Here is a 20,183-nt window from a genome sequence, read left to right on the forward strand (position 1 = left end):
TTATGGCTTTAAAAAAAATATATCGAGATATATATCTTATATCGCCATCCAGCTAAAAAATATCGAGATATGAATTTTGGGTCATATCGCCCAGCCCTAACACACAGATTTGAATAGTTTTGTCTTTTTGTCTTTCCCTGTCTCTGGAAATCTGACAGTCCATGACATTAAAAGAAGCCATCAAGTCATCTCTCACCATTCTGAAGCAGGTGATGGAGGAGAAGCTCAACGCCACCAACATTGAGGTTTGTCCCACTCTGATACTTGATGCCAGAAGGTTGTATCTGTCCATTTCCAACCAAATCAGCTGTGTTATTTGGACTTAAGTTGCAAAGACCTGCTGGTGTCTAAATGGTTGTTTTTCACACATACTTTCTTAATCTGTCTCCTCTACAGCTGGCAACAGTAGAGCCTGGTAAGACCTTCCACATGTATTCCAAAGAGGAGCTGGAGGAGGTAATCAAGGACATCTAGAGCAGGAAAGACTTGGTCTCGGTTTCAGTTCTGGGCACGAGGGAAGAGGGTGTGAAGGCGCACCTGGGCCGAATGTCACAAAGCAGCCACAACTTTCTATCCGTACATTCTCATTATTTGCTGCATTCAAAATTGCAGTGCAGAAGCAGTTTCTATATACGATCCAATAATTTTTCTTTACATCTCTCAGTATCTGTACGTGTCTGTACAGGAGTCTGACCGGGACTTATAACTGAGTGGCAAGGGGGAAAAATGTGGGGGAGGAGTGGGAGGGGTATTTTTGTTACGAATCAGTACAATTAAACTGTTGTATTCAGAAAGTTGCCGACTCTTTGCAGTTTTTGTTTTTCTTGTCTTTCAACTATGGTATTTCAATAATATCTAATTAGTATTAGTAAACCGTATTGCAAACGCAGCGTAACTGGTTTAGTTTTGTGCTCATGATACCATACACATGTTAGCAAAAACTAAATTGAGGCGTCATCCTTTGTCAAAAAGGCCTGTTTATATACACAGTCTCCCATTTTCAGAGGCTCAGAATTAACTAAACAATTGGCAAGTGCTTTCATGACCAGCTTAGGCCTGCTCCCTTATTTGATGAGAAGTAATGCAGATGTAATGTCTTAAATTTATTCAAAGTATTGAATTTGTGTTTCATAACTTTTCACTAATATAAGTGAGGGATTCCATGACTAGGCTGAAAATCTAAAATAAACTGATCAGAGAGAGCAAAAAACCTTCGGAGCAGCCAAATTGGCAATCTGTTTCATTATTTAGAAGAAGGAATCCACTGATCAGTTCAGCAGGAACAGAAGGATTGAAAGACCACAGGAGACAGCTAAAGTGGATAATTATAGAATTATTTCCATTGTTTAAGAAAAATAACTTTACGAGTCAAGGACAGGTGCATCACTGTCAAGATCTGCAATCATGTCTTTATGATTGGAGAAGGAGTTTACAACAAGATTCAAAATGCTGATTATAAAAACAGGAAGGCTGGAAAAGACTTTTCTAGAAAGAGCCTGCACAGTTCTGGAAAAAATTCTTTGGACAGATGACTTTACCAGAATAATGGAAAGAGAAAAGTATGGAGGACAGAAACGGGTCATTATTTGAGGCATACTACATTATCTGACAAACATGGTGGAGGCAGTATTATGGCTTGGGTATGTGTGGCTGCTGATGGAAGCAGCAGGATTCTCAAGTATACAGGCCTATATACTCTGCTTATACTCCAAATGTTGAAAAACTGATTGGACGGTGCTTCACAACTGAATCGAAGAATAATGCGAAAGAAAGGTGGCTGATGTAAAAGCCTGCAGAGCATCTCGACCAGGAAGATACATGATACATGATGTCCATGGTTTCAAGACTTTACACCACAGGTGTCGAACTCCAGGCCTTGAGGGCCAGTGTCCTGCAGGTTTTAGATCTCACCCTGGGTCAACACACTTGAATCAAATGATTAGTTCATTACCAGGCCTCTGGAGAACTTCAAGACATGTTGAGGAGGTCATTTAGACATTTAAATCAGCTGTGTTGGATCAAGGACACATCTAACACCTGCCGGACACTGGCCCTCGAGGCCTGGAGTTCGACACCTGTGCTTTACACAGTCACTGACTGCAAAAGATTTCATTCAAAACACTGAAAACAATCCTTGTATATTGTAATTATCTTAGTTTGGCTAATTAATTTTAAACCTCAGAAACAGGGTCTAAGTATAAAATGGCTGTAATTCCTCAACTGTTGATGCATTTTTTTTGTCAACTAATACAAAAAAGAAACCAAACAAATTTAAAGTATATTTTTTGTATTAAAAAACGTAAGTTTTATTTTGAGGGATCTGTATGTAAGAACCTTCACTAGCTGTTTCACAATAAAAAGTGAAACTACCGCTGCTGTGCAAAAAAAAAAGAGGGAGAGAGAAGGAAGCCGTGCTGTAGATTATTTGTTCTACTTTTCTATTTGCTTCTTGGAATCCCAAACAAATTCAGAGAAAATAATTCAACAACACTCAAAAGCGCTAGTAAGTTTTGCGCGGTCCTTCCACCAGGGGGCAGTTCAACCCCAGAAAAGGTGTGACACTCAGTCGAGAAAGATCGACGCCGTCCAATTATATCACAGGTTATTCTGGTCCCGACCAATCCGGTGCCGCGGTGGATGGGCCGCTGTGGAAGATGCTTTGGGTGATGAGGGGGGCATGTGCGGCCAACTGGTGGTGGGACAGTGAAGTTTCTCGCAGGAGTCTCGAGTTGGACACCGCTGGGTTCATAATGATCTCCGCATCTTGCATTTTGGCGCTCGGGCTGTTTTCGTCTGCGCTGGGCAAACATCAGTACGAAGGGGGAAAGTTTTCACATTTGAGGAGGCTGCAGGGGGAGTTGGGTGGTGATGAGGAGCGACTTATTCCAGAGAGGAAGGAGCTGCCGAAGCGCAGCGCAGGACTGAATGAACAGACATGTACAGCTTTGCCCGGAGTAGAGTCAGCCCTGCTGAACGACACCAGCACTGTAAGTGACTTCACACCCACAGTGACAGGATTACACGTGAGCTTATTCCTCACATGGTGGAGTTGCTCGTAACATTTCCAAACATTTTCCTAACAGATGCACACAAGGAAAGATGTGAATCCTGCATATTAAACTGCTTCTAATTACTGAAGGGGTTTGTAGATTAGTCGATCAACCGATGGAAAGAAATTTTGATAGTCATTCAATCAAATAAAAGTAACTCAATACGTTTAACTAACTTAAATGCTCATTAATTAATGTTGAGTATGTGAGTTCAGGACAGTTTGGGATAAAAAGAAAAAAAAAGACTAATACGATTATGTCAAAGATTTATTTAATAGAAAAACAAATAAAAATAGAGGACTATTAAATTTTTCTGTTATTAGTAAATCTGATATTGTTTAATCAATTATTATTTGATTTATAAATGTTTTTACAGGGATCTCCAGTTTGTTTGCTTCGAGCACCTGTATAAAACTTTAAGATGTACTTTTTACTGGCACAGGGGACAATCAGTCCTGAAAAAGATTCCAAAGACTTACTGAATATCAAAATATTTGATATTGTGTATGATATTTATTTGTAACCAGTCAATAAACAAACAAAGAAAACGTGGAGAAGGTGAAAGTGGTTTAGTTAAGTAATCTGCCAGTTTCAGCCAGTTCTCCTATTTTTCTAGTTCTTTCTGTTGCAACCTTTTTTAATTGATCTGGATTAATGTAGGTCAGCGCTCCACATGTGTGGTGCTTGCTGACTCTGTGTTTTCATGCTCTGATGGACTAATGGTGCTGGGTGAATGGAGAATGTAACAGCATACAGTCATACGCATTTGACTGTGTTCCTCGTGTCTGGAGGGATCTTGGAAGAGCCGGCTGATAGCATACCTTTACTACCTCTTTGGAATCGCCATGAGATAGTGGAATGGTGGTAGGCATGAAGTACAGTTTTTTTCTTTTTTTTTATTCTCAGACAAACAACAACTGAGCATCCACCAGAAGCACAATAACAACAAACTCATAAGAAGTTACAACAAAGCTCCACAGGATCATTTTCATGTTGTGTGTGTGTGTCTTAGTTGTGCATGTATTACTAATGCTGTGGGGGTCTTGAATCTCTTTATACATTGCGGGGACTTATCTTCCTTATGGGGACAAAAACACATCCATAATGTCAGCCACATGTTTTAAAGTTAGGGGTAGATTGTAAACCAGTGTATTGTCCTCTGAAATCATGGATACACCACTTTGGTGTGTGTGAAGGTAATAGGTGGTGTTACATCATTTCACTGAATGAAACACCTGGTCTTCTATCGACCGTGAAAATAATTCAGTGTGTTTTCAGAGAGCAGGCTCCTCCCTTCTCCTCCGGGCCTTTCTCCCTGACAAACATTCCCCACGTTCTTCTGCTAAACTTCATCTGATCTCCACTGTGGGCTGATGTCTGAGTTATCAGAGCTGCATGCTAGATCAGGAGGGGAAAAAGGATTTAGATCTGTATTATGCGCTCCTTATTTTCCAGATGGCTGTGTAAATTATCAGATCAGACACAGCTGACCTCCTTCTCTCTGTGCTCCTTTTTGTGGTTTTTGTAGACCTGGTAGACTACACAGGATGTGTTCTGTCAGCCAGCCCAAGCCTTAACGTGTTTTCCCCGTTTGTGCGAGGTTCATTTAGCTGACTCAGGTTAACAAACTAGCTTGTTTTGTTTTTCTTTTCTTTTCCCCCCCCCCCCTTCTTCAGACTCTATCCTGTCTCCCGTTCCCTCAGGCCAAAAAGAACAAAACAAACAGGAAAAAAGTGCTCTGTCCTCAGGGTAGCTGGGGTGCAGCCAGCTGCTGGAGCACCAAGGAAAGCAGCAGAACTGGTGTACCACACGGTGTGTGTCAGAAAGAAATCTGGCCTTGTTGATACACAGGGAACATACAAGAACGACAAAGTATAAATGGAGGAGGCACTGGTAGAACCCATGATCAACTTGCACTACTTCAGTGGAAAAATTAGCCTGCTGCATCTAATAGCATCAATCAAACATGCTGAATATGTATTTAACATAGCAGATATGTATTGATATGAAAACTTTCCTTACAGAGGGTGGTGCAGGCAAAGATGCTTGATTCCCATGTTTACCATCCTCTCTGCACAGCCTGCAGCACATGTGGCAGAGTCCAGCTGTGTCTTCACATTAATCCGTTATTCAGTGAACTACGTTGTTAATGTAACAATGAAACTGATGCTACTTTATGTATATACTATATACAGTAAGCCCTTATTTAAAGACAGATATGTCAATATCTTATAGTTTTTACTTCCTTTGTTTCTACCAGCAAAAATGTGAAGGTTTAGCTGGATTTGGGCAGTTGATTAGTTTTTCATTATTCAGTTTATTATGGATACATAAATTATCAGAAGATCTAACAGTCTAGTCCACTGCTATCTATTTCATAGATCAGGCTGCCGTATCCATTTAAAGCCCAAATGCTGAAATAATTGCCAGAAAATTGTAATTTCTTTTGAAAAAACAAAAGACTCTTTGAAGCTTTTGACAGAAAAAACCCCCCATTAATTTGACTATATGAACTTCAGTTTGCATTTTATTTGCCACATCCAGCATTTTTTTTTTTTTTTTAAATTCTGCAGTTTAGGTTTTTTGGTGAGGAAAACAAAGACTGGTGATGCAGAAGTCTCAAAAACTCAAGTATCAAATATGATATGATAGGTCTTCCATTTTTTTTTTAGCATGCTAACATTTAGTGTTGGAGCCAACAGATGACAGATTGGCATTGCCATCTGACGAGCCATGCTGCTAGCCTGGAAAGAAAAACATGAAAAAGACCAAACAAAAAGATTTTGATGTGCTGCCCAAGCAGCTAATTATTTGAGAGATTAAAATTTCGCTCATAGACTTAAAATGGGCAATAATCATGATTTTTTTTAATCACTTTGTAAATGTATTAGTTAAAAATTAATTAGCATTAATTTTTTCTTCTTTTCTGGTATTCCTGGAGAATAATAATCTAGCAAACAGCTTGGAACTCAAATCGTAGTCGAACAGCAGAGGCTTGCAACGCTGCTTCATGTGTGAGATCAGAGCCTCAGCATTTGACCTCCTTCTGAAGTTTTATGCGTGTAAACATTGCTGAAGCAGAGAGAATAAGGAGCTCATTGTGTTGCCTTTTCTGTGAGAGGACTTTACTGTGCTCCCACCCACAGACTGTGTGTTATTGAGTCTGCTTGTATAGATGTTTGTATGTGTCTATTTGTGATGCACACTCCAGAAGTTTTGTTGTTTATGACTGAACTAAATGCCAGATTCGGGAGGTTAGAGAAGCCTTTACAGAGCAGCTCTGGACCCTTAAATCCAACATGAGACACAGCATGAGGTCATGTCTGGTATGTGAGGCCATGTTCAACTGGTTCAGGCATATCTTCATTTTTACATACATGATGTTAATTCCTACATTTAGATGTCTATCTTGGCCCGTGATAATCTTATAGAGGAGATTATAAATCTGAGGAGTTTTCACTTCCTGGTTAAATACTAGGTAAAAAACAAAAAAAGACAACCTATGATATAAATGCAATGTTTGATCGTTTAGGTGTGTGTCCTGCAGCTGGGCAAGTCAGCTTTAGTCCATATAGAGTTTCAGAGAAACCGATGTGGAAAGTGTCCCACTGGTTTAAATTTAACACAGGTGTGATAGCAACTGGCAGAAACATTTGCAAAGACTTAGTATTAGGACAAGACATGACTTAAATTTCATATTGTTTAGTTTGAAATGATCATAATATTTTACATTTTATGATATGACTCCTCTGCTTACCTTGTATTCTCATGCTCTGCTGTGATTGTACAGTCATTTATGTCCTCCTCAGGATGAATTATATTAACTTTGTTGATTTTAGCATTGGTAGTCATCCCGCATTTCAGTTTCTACAATTAGGTTGATTTTGAGCAAGATACCAGCACAGCTAATGACATTCCCATCAGCCTCAGCTCTTCTTGAATTTGCATGGTTTGAAAACTCTGCTTGTTATTAGTGGCATTGCTGGCATTTTTAGCATGTTCACAAGCATTTATCTCAAAGCATTACTTTGCTATAAGCTCCTGTAGCCTCTTCAGTAGTTTTTAACATGACTCAGTGCAGTGATAAGTCCAACCTTACTGCTTCCACAGGAATTAAGAGGTTAGCAGTAGCAGTAGCCAGCTGCTGCTAATCCAATGCCCTTGATTAGATGATCATCAGCAAGTGTGAACACTTCGATAAAAACACAAGTTTTTGCAGCTTGTTGGTCTGGAGCATGCAAGGGTGTATTAAAGCAACCCCACAGTCTTCACAAGAGTGGACTTCCAAGTAAATTTAGACTCTCCATGTTATGATCCATGAACTACTCTTTATACCAGAGTATTCTAGAGTGAAACGTGAGGCCATCTGTCCAACAGCTTGGCCGAAACTGGGTCATGCAACAGGACAATTATCCAAGGCACAGGGGCGAATGTACAACCAAATGGCTGAAAAAGAAAAGAATCAAGGTGTTGCAATGGTCCAGTCAAAGTCCTTAAGAGAGCTGTGCATCAGTTCAAACCTCAATAAACTGAAGCAACACTATAACGAAGACTGGGAAGTGGGAGGAGTACTTTTCATAGAGTCCTCTGAAAACTTTGCCTTGGTTGTCTGGGAAAATTTAAGTATGTGTGTATACTCTATATGTACATATTTATATTCATATCTGCTTATTTAATCCTTATTCACATTATCTAATAGTATCATAAATTGTGTTAAGGTGATTAAAAAAACTAACGATATACTTAGAATGCTAATACTTGTAGCTGTGTAGTCTCATTAAAACATGTCTAGTGGAGCATATGCTAATAGTTTTGCTTTCTTATATCTCATAAAAATCTTTAAAGTCTTGACATTTAACCTGTATGTTCAAGCTAGAGAGTGAGTTTTGGGGAGGACAGCACATATGACTTTTTAAAAAAACTGACCAATAGGATGAAAAGAGGATTGCAAACGGGGTTGTAAAATAGTTATACGATCAAAATAGGAACAGATGGATGCAGGAGGCATACGGCAGGCGTGACCATCTTCTGTGGCTTTATGGACACAGACGCTTTTGGGCTGTACTCACCTTGAAAACATCTTTGTCCCTCCAGCTAAAGAGAGGAGGGGAGTAACCTGCTCCCTCAGACTCCAAACATTGTGGGCTGTGGCTAGAGACCAAACACTTGAGCTTCAGTCGGGATGAATGAAGAGGAATGTTGTTTTTCTGTCAGAGTTGGGAAATAGTAGTTCTGCTCCCTCCGTGCCTCTAATATTATGTCACACCTGTTCCTTTTATTTTGAACTTTGAGTCTTTCGGGGCTTGAGGAATGTATTAGTAAGTGACTGTTAAGGTAAACACCGGAAAAATTGGCTACATTCAGCCTTAATGTCTGTCATGTGTTTGAGAGAGTGTTCTTGCTGCGTTCGAGACATTAGCAAAGTGTGTTGTTCTCTGGCTTCGTCTTTGTGATTTACACAGGAATGTAGGTCACACAGGCAGAGTGCATCCAAATGACCGAGCTGCTTTGGACAGTATGGAAAATTCAAGCTGTCCTCTCCGTTCACGTGTCTAGTTTTTAGTAAACAGCAGTGTTTTCTGTATTTTCACTAAAATGTCTTCTTTTTTTCCCTCCCTTTCAGTTCACGTTCAAGGTGCAGACATTGGGTTCACTGTCTTTAGCCTGGGTGGGCGATGGATCAGGGGTGAGTTCATGTGTATGACAATATATAACTCCAAGATGATGCTTGATTTCTGTGTAACTCCATTCATCTCTCACCCCAGGTGCTGCTGGTGTTGACAACCTTTCAGGTGCCTTTGTTCATGATCCGCTTCGGCCAGTCTAACCTCTACAGGAGGTGAGAAGTGCCTCGCTGCTGGTTTGGTTTAGTGGCTTTATTAAACTTTTACTAATTACAGTGGTCTGAGGGTCTAACTGCAACCTTGTCTGTGTGTCAGTGAAGACTATGGGAAGACGTTCAAAGACGTGACTCATCTGATTAACCACACCTTCATCCAGACAGAGTTCGGCATCGCTATCAGTCCAGACCACTCAGGGAAGGTGAGTGATTCTTTAAAAGAGTCAGTACATGCAGTGCAATACGATGAAGTATCCTCAAAGGTTTTTGCAGTTGTGGATCATTTCTCATCTACTTGTGTTTTCAGTAAAACAGCACAATTTCCTCAGTTCTTCTGCTGTTTACATCTAAAGAAAACAGTAAATAAATGTCAGTTGTAATCCTCTGATTCACAGGTGGCATCTCCAAAATGTTTATTTGATCTGATAATCCACTGACATAAAATGAAGAAAAGCAACGAATCCCCACATGAATAATGTTCAGTGTTTTGGTTTGATTTAAATGTGTTTTCTCTCTCATCAGCTACGTGACCGATTGATTTAACTCTGGCTCTTTTGTTTGGCATCAGGTGATCCTGAGCGGTGATGTGTCCGACGTCGGGGGTTTTCGGCTGTTTCGCTCGCAGGACTTTGGACTGACCTTTGTTTCCACCGACCTGCCATTTGAGCCCCTCATTCAGATCCTGTACAACCCCGGGGACTGCAACAAACTTCTGACACTCAGTATCATGGTATATAGTCAGGGATTTGGAGTTTCAATAAAAGAAAACCTCTCTTCTCCTGAAGTGAACCATTTCCTAATTTCTCAAATAGGAATGGGTAAATACTAAAAATAAACATGTACTCCCTTTTTACTGACAAAGCTTTTTTCTTTTAAGATGGACCTGTGGTTGTCTGAGGACTTTGGTGCCACCTGGAGGAAGATCCACGACAGTGTGTGTTTGGTCAGATGGTAAGAACTGACCTCCCCATCAGATTGATGTTAAAGTATAATTAAGAACAGGGGAGACAATCAGGACAGGTGAGGGGTGTGAACCTTACCTTTGGCCTTTTTTTGTCTTAGAGACTTTCCCTCAACTTTAATGAAAGTGACATATAAACACAAAGCAGTGTGCGCTTCCTTTAGACAGGATTCCTGCTCTCTGTTTCTGAGCCAAGAGTGAATTTCGGGCCCAGGTTAAAGGCCACTGGTGCTTACACATAAAATAAATGTTTCTCATAAAACACAAGTTTCCATCACTGACAGGCACATTTGTCCGTGTGGGTTTACAAACAGTCAACATGTACGTCTTTGCTTTTGGTAAAAATAGGAGTGTGTGTGTTCTTTGTCCATTGTTGTTTTTCCAGCTGCTTTCCTCACCACAGTCTGTATCCCCCATCCTGACTCTGGTTTTATTTGAACACCAGAGTTCACATGAGGTTGCGGTGTCAGCCTGCGGTTGTTAGCGCTGCATTGTGGGAAGATTGTGATAGCTCTGTGCGACCACAGCTGTCATTTAGGCCTCAACCCAAATTGACTGCAGAGCCAGGGAGCTGAGGTTGCTGTCAGACTGAATCATGAGTCAGCAGTGGCATTCTTATTCAGCCCGCAGTCCTTGAACCAGAATCTGTGCAGTGTGAAAACCTTCATCTTGTTTGGCAGCGAACAAAACCCGACAGAACTTGTGGGGGGTGTCTGTGTGTGTGTGTGTGTGTGTGTGGGGGGGTAACCAAGGTAACCAGGGTTGATGTCTGCCTTGCTCACACCAGCACTTTAAAACCATAACCATAATCTGCAATTTATATAAATTCCAAAAGTGGATCTACGTTTGATTTACAGATGTTAAACAATGTTAGCGCAATTAGATCTTTCCCTCCGCCGTCTGATTCTACCCGATTATGGTTTGTTTTTCTCACACACAGGGGTCCAAAGAATAGCATCTACTTTACCACAAACAACAACGGATCATGCAGTAAGTGAAGATAACACCATCCCTCCACAGAAGCCCTTTCAGACATGCACTCCTTTTATGAATCCACACCACCTGAATGTGTCGTATCCGAACGCGGACCCAGGTTTATCGTTCCTTAAAAGTTGTGCCTTGTTGTTGACAGTCATGAGTTACTTTCAACTTGGCAGTCTAAACCAAATGGATTCTTACACACGAATAGATCCACACAGTATAAAAAGTTTCTCGTATTTCAGTATTTATTTCATGATTTATTTCCAATCAAGAAATTCCATCTATGTGCAACTCAATCCATTCCTTTAACAGACTTATTAAAGCAGCAGAGATATGTATCCCCACTTTATGCGGGTAAAGCGCTATATTAACACGTTCAGTGATAACTAACTTCACTAACTTCACCTTTTTTTTTCTGTCAGATGACAAAGGCATGTTACATCTACGAAAGACATTCGACTACGGTAAAAGTTTCCACACCATTGCAACGAGAGTTTACTCATTTGTACTTGGAGGAAGATTTGTTTTCGCCTCCATCATGACTGGCACGGTACGTCTGTGTGTGTGCGCGCGCCTTTGTACCTTTATTCTTTAAGAGCAGAGTGTGTTTGTTTTGTGAACAGACATTGCATTTTTGCAGTCTGTGTATTTAGTGGCATTGGGTGTAGTTGTTTATTTGTACACCCATTTTCTTCTTCTTCTTTCTATGCTTTCTTTACTCAGTTTGCAAAACAAAAATGCATCTTCTCACTTAAAGCGTTCAAATAGTTTGTGACATCTGGCATTAATGTTCAGTCTGTATCTGGATATCCTATCTGGGTAACTAAACACAGATACAGGAAATCTTTCATACCTCATGCAATAACTATTTGTTATACAATACATCTGTCTGGCAAAGAGTCATCTGCGCTTTAATTTTATAGCATAGCATAGCATCTTTATTTATAATGCACTTTACATTATGACTTTATTGTCTTTTAAAACGATCTTTTTCCTGCATGGATATTAAAATATTTGATTTTACTTGCTATATATTATTATTAGTTGTCTTATAAATATTATTTATAGCTTGTCTCTACTCAAAATCGCATGCTTGTAGTGTAAATGCTTGGATTGTGACTGGAATGCAGTTTGTTTAGTGTGACTGTATCTGGAGTTGGCCTGGCCCACATTCATAAGATGATGATCTGCTCACACAAAGTTGAAAGGCCGTCTACATCTTCCTCCTGGCTTAGCTTTCAAGATAAAAGCACAGTTTTATAAACATATTTCCAACGATGCTTTGCTTGACTGGGAATACAGTATAAGCCATGCATGCAGAGGAATTTACTCACACTCCTTGAACTCACATATTTCATGTAGAATTTAATGTTTTAATGTCTGGTGTAAAGGCAAATAAAAGAGACAGACTGGGTGTCTTTAATAATACGGGGTGTAGGCGATGAGCATATACTGTATAACCAACAGTGTCATACAGGTGCCTGGATTTTGGTGTAATGATTCCCACTAAAAGTAGCATAAATACACCTTCTGTGCAGTAATTGTGTCTGTGAATGTGTGTGTGACAGAGTACAGAGCGTATGATCCACGTCTCAGTAGATGGCGGCGAGACGTGGAACATGGCTCAGCTTCCTACAGTCACCCACGAGCAGTTTTATTCCATCCTGGCAGCCAATCAGGACGTGATCTTCATGCACGTGGATGACCCCGGTGGTAAGAACTGGTGCTGATGATGATTTCTCTTCTGCTATCAGTTAACATATCCAAGTGTATAATCCAGACGTGTGTTCTGTGCGGGGCAGACTCTGGTGTTGGAACCATCTATGTGTCAGATGACAGAGGAACTGTGTTCTCCAAGTCTCTGGAGCGCCACCTCTACACAACCACAGGAAGTGACACTGACTTCACTGTCATCCATTCACTCAGGGGCGTCTACATGACCAGTGTGCTCGCAGACGGTCAGTTAACACACTAGTTAAATGTAGAAAATGTGAAAATTATCTTCTGCTAGGAATTTAAGTGAATTTTGAATCCGTCATGTTTGTTTTGCAGATGGCACAGTGGAGACTGTAATCACCTATGACCAAGGAGCAAAGTGGCAGAGGCTGCGCAGACCAGAGAACAGCCACTGTAACACTGACACCTCTACCAACAGACCTAACAGAGTGAGACACACAGACACAAGTATTGGAGTATATTTTTATTAGGATGTGGTCGCATGTGACCTCTTGTAACGCCCCAAAATGAACTCTTTCAAACGGATTTAATTTCTCAGTACGAGCCAGTGTGTAAACATTGTTTTCATCACTGTGTCTTTACAGTGCAGGCTACACATCCACGCCTCCTACAGCACCACCATGAAGATGAACGTCCCCATGCTTCCTCTCTCACAGCCCAGTGCAGTGGGCCTCATTCTGGCCCACGGTAAGACACACCAAGCCACCAAATTCTTTCAGTGCAATCAGTTTTACTGAATGTTTCTTGATAGTCTCCCTCCCTTTTCTCCAGGCAGTGTTGAAGATGCAGAGTCAGTTCTTTTCCCTGATGTGTATGTGTCTGATGATGGGGGCTACTCATGGATGTTGGCCCTCAAGGGACCCCATCATTATGCTATACTGGACTCAGGAGGCCTGCTGGTGGCTGTGGAGCACACTAACTTACCTGTCAGCCAGATAAAGTGCGAACAACTGTTAAACACTGTCTAGCATTTTGTGACATATATGTAAGTGTTTGTGTGCGTCACTTTTGCAGCTAATGTTTTTTTAAACCACCCGTCAGGTTTTCCACAGATGAAGGACAGTGCTGGCATACATATAACTTCACCAATGACCCACTTCACTTCAGTGGCATGGACAGTGAGCCTGGCTCTCGCTCCATGAACGTCAGCCTGTGGGGCTACAGGAAGGACTTCAGTAAATGGGTGGTGATCACTATAGACTTCAGGAAGCTCCTCACCAGAGACTGTGAGTAAGGCACAGAGGATGGCGATGTTTGTGCAGCATTACAGCAAGTGTGTTTTCACTATGATAATGTGCGTGTTTGCTTTTGCAGGCACAGAAGGAGACTACGTGCAGTGGTTGGCTCACTCTTCAGACACCACTGGTTCTAATGATGGCTGTTTGCTGGGCTATAAAGAGACCTTCTTACGCCTGAGGAAAGGCTCTGTTTGCTGGAACGGGAGGGACTATGCAGTCACCAAGAGGCTGTCCCCCTGTCCATGTACACTGGATGATTATCACTGGTATCTCCTTGTTCACTTCATCTCCTTTTGTGCAAGTGATTGGTGTAATAGATGAACTTGTGACTTTATTATGGTATTCTTGAAACTGGATTTTGATTTTTACATAAGAAGACTGTGGGGTATACATTATATTTGTAGAAATGCTCTTTATGCATGACTTTTTCCTTCAACACATTATTTATTCTGCTATTCCGTCTCTCTACTAGTTCAAAATACACTATGTGGACAAAAGTATTGAAACACGTACACATCAAACCCACAGGAACCTTTATGACATCCATTTCTAATTCCAAAGGCATTAATATGAAGTTGGACTATAGCTATAACAGCTTCCACTCTTCTGGGAAGGCTTTCTACAGAATTTTTGGAATGTGTGTGGGAATTTTTGCCCATTCATCCAGAATGGCATTTATAAGCTCAGATGTTGGTAAAGAGGACCTGGCTTTTAATCTCTTTTCTAGTTCAACCCAAAGGCGGTGTTCAATGGGTTTGAGGTCAGGGCTCTGTCTGGACCAGTCAAATTCTTCCACACCAAACTCATCCAGCCATGTCTTTATGAACCTTGCTTTGTGCACAGGCGCGCAGTCATCCTGGAAAGAAGGGGGTTTTCCATAACTGTTCCCACAAAGCTGTAAGGAGAGAATTTTCAAAAATATCTTGGTAAGCTGAAGCATTTAGATTTATCTTCACTGAACATGTTTCTACTGATCCAGAGTCCAGTGACAACGTGCTCCATCCAATGCTTTGGATTGCTCCTGGGGATGAAAAGCTTGCATGTAGCTGCTGATCAGCTGCCATGAAGCTCCCAGCGCACAGCTTTTGTGCTGATGTTAATGACAGAAGAGGTTTGGACCTGTGCAGTTATTTAGTCAGTAGAACACTGGTGACTTTTACACCTCAACATCCAGTCTGTAACTGTACCTGTGACTTGCTGTGGTTCCTAATTGCTTCCACTTTGCATTAATATCACTTACATGTGATCGTGGAATGTCTAGAAGGGAAGAAATTTTATGAACTGACTATTAAGGTACCACTCTCAAATACAGTGAGATCACTCTTCCACAAATGTGTAAATGTAGACTGCATGGCTAGGTATTTGATTTTCTACACCAGTGGGACTGAATAAAATACTGGAATACAGTGATAAACAAGTGTGGCCCAATATTTTTGTCCATATAGTCTAAATTTGATCTATCTTATCTTATTTGCATATTTCACAGTTCAATGAATCTTCAGCTTTTTGCATTCAACAGTGCATTAGTGTAGAAATGACACAGCTTTGTGTTGCAGTGATTTTGGGTATTACCGACCAGAGAACAGCTCAGAGTGTGTGGAGCAGGAAGAGTTGAAGGACCGTCCTTTGGAGTTCTGTTTAAATGGGACCACTGAACAGCTGCAGACCAGTGGGTGAGGACATTTGACATTTTTGCCAACCCCCCCCCCCAAAAAAAACAAAACCTCTTACTAACCAAGATACATTATGCATTATAATTATAATACACATTTTGCATATTACACATACTATCCCTGTGCCTGAGATGCACAAACCATTTTTACACATCCACAACACCCCTGAACTCTTCTTGGACTCACCTGGCATGTGTGAAATGCAATGTCCAAGGCAATCAGATCATTTTTGGGGGGGGTTAGGCTATGTACTGATATTTTTGTTTTTGTGGTACAGCTTGTGATCTTTGCTCAATCCAGCATGAAAGTTAAAAGAAAATAGCATTTTCTTCATTTCTGTGATTATGAATTTAACGTTAAAAAGTATTGTGTTTTATTTTAGCAATGGGGAGGAATATAATTATATACCATATTTACTAATCAAAAAACACACACTCTCGATTATATACTCCCTTGGTTCTGCTTGTTTGTCTGTCTGTGAGCAGTCTAGCATCCACTTTTCAAGATATCATGTTTTTTGTGAGCCTAGATAGAAATAAGAGCTTGAGCTTATTTAATTTAAATAATTTAACATTTAAAATTAAAATAAAAGTCAAAGCTTAACTGGTGAGAAAAATGTCAGGAAACCATATCAAGTGATATATCAGATGAAAGGGCATGGAGAGAGCTGTACAACACACTTGTTGTAATAAAAACATCATTAAACATCAGTTTTTAGAATAGCCAACTGTCTATGATTTCAGTCTGCTAGAAAAATGGCATGAAAGTGGGTCAATGGGCCTGCAAATCTTAGATGGAGAAGCAGAAAATATTCTAAAAATTTGATGATTTGAGTTGTTGAAAACACATATTTAACTAAATTATTTTCTGAGTTATAAGTTGTGTTCTTTTAGACAGGACAATCTATCTATCTAATATCTTAAAGCAGCATGAAAACTGAATGAAAACGCAATTTTCTTCATTTCTGTGTTCAGATATCGTCACTAGGTGTCATTTGCACTTTGAAGTTTTTTTATTAATGTGTCAGAAAGGACAGCTGGGAAAAAAATCCAGACCTCGTTCTTCCAGAATTGTAACAAAGTTCTTGTGCAAAAGCAGGTCCATTTACAAACAGACACTTCAGGAACTGTTGGAGTCCATGCTTCAAGACAGGATTTTCTAAATGGCCATTCTTTTTCCCACTTTTTTTGTGTTTGTTAATCTCCCTCCACTGTTGTCAGGAATAATATTTTGAGTTGTTCTGCTGTAACTGATGTCCTTTTCTTTGAATTTTGTCTCGCCTTACATATATCTGTCCCTCCTTTTCAAGCTACCGGAAGATTCCCAGCAGCCAGTGCGAGGGAGGTTTCCAACCAGTTAGGAAGGAGACGGACTTGAGGAGGATGTGCACCAGCAACGCTCTTATTCCTTATTCCCTAGTGAGTTCTGCTTATTCTGAAATACAGGCTGTGCAGGTTAGTATATAGACTTATTGGGACAAAATGAAAGTTAAGGAAGGGTCTGATCTTCAGCATGGTCAGCACTGGAGGTGTGAAATGGCTAATCACGTAGCAGCTTGAGTCGAGCTTTTGATCAAATGTAGTAAAAATGTGAAAATCTTAACATCTGTTAACAGAAAGTGTAAATTGATGTTTCTCTTCACTATTGAAACACACATATTTAGAGTTTAGAGGTAAATGGAGATACAGACTGATGAAGAGCAGAACATTTTTTGATGAGACGTAACAGCCATAAACTTTACCACTTCCCCCAAAAGTCTGTCTAATCTTTTATTAGTACATGTAAGCGTTCTAAAGTGATTCCTCTGCCAGTTTGACCTACAAGAGTCACTTTTTCATGCTTTCTTTTGGTGACTCTTATCGAATGAATGGCATTAAACCGCAGGCTTGTTAACTAACTGAAAAGGAAAGAAGGGGAAAAACAGCACAGGGGAAAAAAGTTAAGTCTTGTGGTGTCACAGAATCATTTTTTGCAAGCAGTGCAGCATGATGGCATTGTAAAATGACTTACTCAGTGATTTCAGACTCCAATGTTGGTGTCATTTCCAAAGCAAGATGTCGTCAAGCCAGTGTAACAGAAAATGAGGCGGTGCAGTGGGCAAAATCATTTGTGTTTGCTTTTTGAATGAATTTAAGGAGCATTATTGCTCATCATTGTTCTACAGATCTAATTGAGTTTCATGCTTTGTGAATGTTTTAAATCTATAAAACGGATGTGTGTATTTTCCTTTTTTGTTTTGATCCTTTACCTTTTCCTTACTAAAAAGTTTGTTTTTGTTTACTTTTTAAAAGACACTTCGGAAGCCCAAATAACGTATAAACTGTAGGCCGAGGAACCTAGTGCACTGCGTTGCATATTTAAACTTTTCCCGTCTCTTGAACAGATTGAAAACAGTTCAACGAATACTGCTCTCATAGTCATGGTCGTCATAGCGATCCTCCTGACAAGCGCTGTCGCAGGTGTTTGGCTGGTTAAGAAATATGTCTGTGGAGGACGGTGGGTTACTTTCTTTTCTTTTTTCACCCTTTGCAGCCGCAGTAATAAATGATGCACTCACATCTCTTCGGTTTCTTCCTAATATGGACTTTTGTCCTCATCAGGTTCCTCGTGCACCGTTACTCTGTTATGAGGGAACATGCTGAAGCTAACAAAATAGAAGGAGTGGATGATGTGGACCCCCACTACATGGAGACAGGAAAAGCACAGTACAATGAGGACTCGGATCAGGTAGATGTTGTGTAAAGGGCCCCTTATATTTATTAGTTTTACCTAAAACGCTGTGATTATCTATAAACACTGTTATACTGTTTGTGTCTCCCCATAGGACCTTTTAGAATAAGATTTCTTCCCACTCAAAGGCTCTTCAGACTAAATCTAAAGCAGTCTTTCATGATGCCTGGGCATTCCTGTTGCTCCCACATGCTGATTAACATCTGCTTCTCACTTCTCGCTATCCCCTGGAGGCCGGAGGACTCAGCAGCAGCGGGGCGACTTCCTATATTGCTTCCTTGTACCGGCTGAGACTCCCAGCAAATAGGCGCACTGGTGATTTTGGGAGGGGACAGAAGAAAGGCTCTGGGATCCCCGGAGAGCTTTTGTTCTCTCTGTCACAGAAAATTCTGTAAAGACCTTTGAGCGTGAAAATGTGCTCCATTGTGCTCTGTATGTTTCCTTTCATGATGACCTGAGAAGAGACCGCGTTGCACTGCACAAGCACCATGCAGCTGCTACAGCTGGGCATGTGGGTGCACAGAATGTTTTATTAAGAGCTGGGAAACATGGGAGAAACAGGACACAGAAAATAATCAGTATTTTAGCTCAGAGTTTTCATCTGCTGTCAGTTAAGTAGTTTTTGTACTCTGTACATTTAAAACTTTAGGATCCAGTCCTTGTGTTCATGGTGGGCCACTTTATATGTTTCGCTAATCGCTAAAATGAAGCAATAACATAATTTTTTGTTCCTCATTTTGTCACAGGTTTTGGGAAATTGGGGTTTTGTATTTGATACTAACTCCTGTGAACAGTGGTACCTATTTTTAATAGTCTTTTTCTTTCAACCATACTGTCTGGATCTTTGAAGGTAAAAACTGGCCAGAATCGCTTAATGCACTAGAAATTGTAAGACTCAAATTGGTGATTGGAATTGGCTTTTTCTAAGGAGAACCTTTCATCTTTTGTTAGGTACCAGATAATGTGTCAAAGTTAATGTAGTTCTTGCTTTTAAAACATGTTCTCCTAGTTCAGTGTGCAAATAATGGATATTAAAAATCAGAAGCTGCTGTGCTACTGGGATTTTCCTGCACAACCATTCCTTCACAGAGAATGGTCTGAAAAAGAGAAAATATGCAGTTAGTAAGTTTTCTGGGTGGAGATTTCTTGTTGATGTCAGAGGAGCTTTGAGCTGACAGGATTCCAACAGTAACTCAAATAACCATTCGTTACAACCAAGGTATGCGGAAGAGCATCTCTGAATGTACCACCCACCACACAGCAGATGGGCTACAGCAGCGGAAGACCAGACTGCTGTCAGCTAAGAACAGGAAGTGGAGGGTATATCTGCATAGGATCACAGGTATTAGACAACAGCAGATTGTTGCAGACCAGGCATCAACAATCTGCTGTTGTCTGGACTGATGAGTCTCAGTTTCTGTTGTGACAATCAGATAGGGTCAGAAACAACGGGAAACCATGGATCCATCCTGCCTTTTATCATCAGTTTGGGATGGTGGTGGTGTAATGGTGTGGTGGATATTTTTCTTGGCACACTTGTAGACCACACCACAGTGCATTCTTCCCATGGCTGCTTCCAGCTCAATAACATCATGTTACAAAGCTCAAATCTTCCCAAACTGGTTTCTTGAACACGAGAAAGAGTCCACTGTACTCAAATGGCCTCCACAGACACTAGATTACAATACAGCACCTCTTACACAATTTAAACAATCTATTACGTATATAAACTGTAGTAAACAAGAGTAAACGATTTTAGTCCTTCATTTTTAGTGCCTAGTGAAACCCAGCCCAACACAGTCATTATTATTCACTCTCCTACGAGTGTGGTGAAAATGAAAGACTTGAATTATTGCCAAAGCACTTTTAATGGATATTTTTCAAACGTTAGGCCAGCATTATAAAAACTTATGCTCATCCAAACCCTTTACTTGAACTTCTATGATATTTTTGTTTAACAGGATGCGCCAGTAC

At 40.4% G+C, this 20,183-nt stretch overlaps 2 protein-coding genes across 2 annotated transcripts in view; both read left to right on the plus strand.

Moving 5' to 3' along the window:
- psma5 (proteasome 20S subunit alpha 5) overlaps positions 1-794 on the plus strand; it is an 8,269-nt gene extending 7,475 nt beyond the window's left edge. Inside the window, exons 9-10 of the mRNA XM_005739433.1 lie at positions 159-245; positions 397-794. Coding sequence (XP_005739490.1) covers positions 159-245; positions 397-474 — 165 coding nt within the window. The 3' untranslated portion in view covers positions 475-794. The remainder of the gene's footprint in view (positions 1-158; positions 246-396) is intronic.
- Positions 795-2,676: 1,882 nt separating this feature from the next.
- On the plus strand, positions 2,677-19,403 carry LOC102209277 (sortilin). The gene is made up of 20 exons (XM_005739434.1): positions 2,677-2,987; positions 8,674-8,736; positions 8,816-8,889; positions 8,990-9,092; positions 9,458-9,619; positions 9,767-9,840; positions 10,791-10,840; positions 11,254-11,381; positions 12,400-12,544; positions 12,634-12,789; positions 12,884-12,996; positions 13,153-13,255; positions 13,340-13,508; positions 13,610-13,794; positions 13,883-14,072; positions 15,363-15,479; positions 16,789-16,897; positions 17,863-17,975; positions 18,080-18,206; positions 18,304-19,403. Exons 1-20 carry the CDS (start codon positions 2,751-2,753, stop codon positions 18,316-18,318), a joined length of 2,433 nt encoding a protein of 810 aa, XP_005739491.1. The 5' UTR covers positions 2,677-2,750; the 3' UTR covers positions 18,319-19,403.
- The last annotated feature ends 780 nt before the right edge of the window (positions 19,404-20,183 follow it).

This window comes from Pundamilia nyererei, unplaced genomic scaffold (genome assembly GCF_000239375.1).
Source record: "Pundamilia nyererei isolate P.nyererei 1_Seehausen unplaced genomic scaffold, PunNye1.0 scaffold00092, whole genome shotgun sequence".
In the NCBI taxonomy this organism is placed as follows: Eukaryota; Metazoa; Chordata; class Actinopteri; order Cichliformes; family Cichlidae; genus Pundamilia; species Pundamilia nyererei.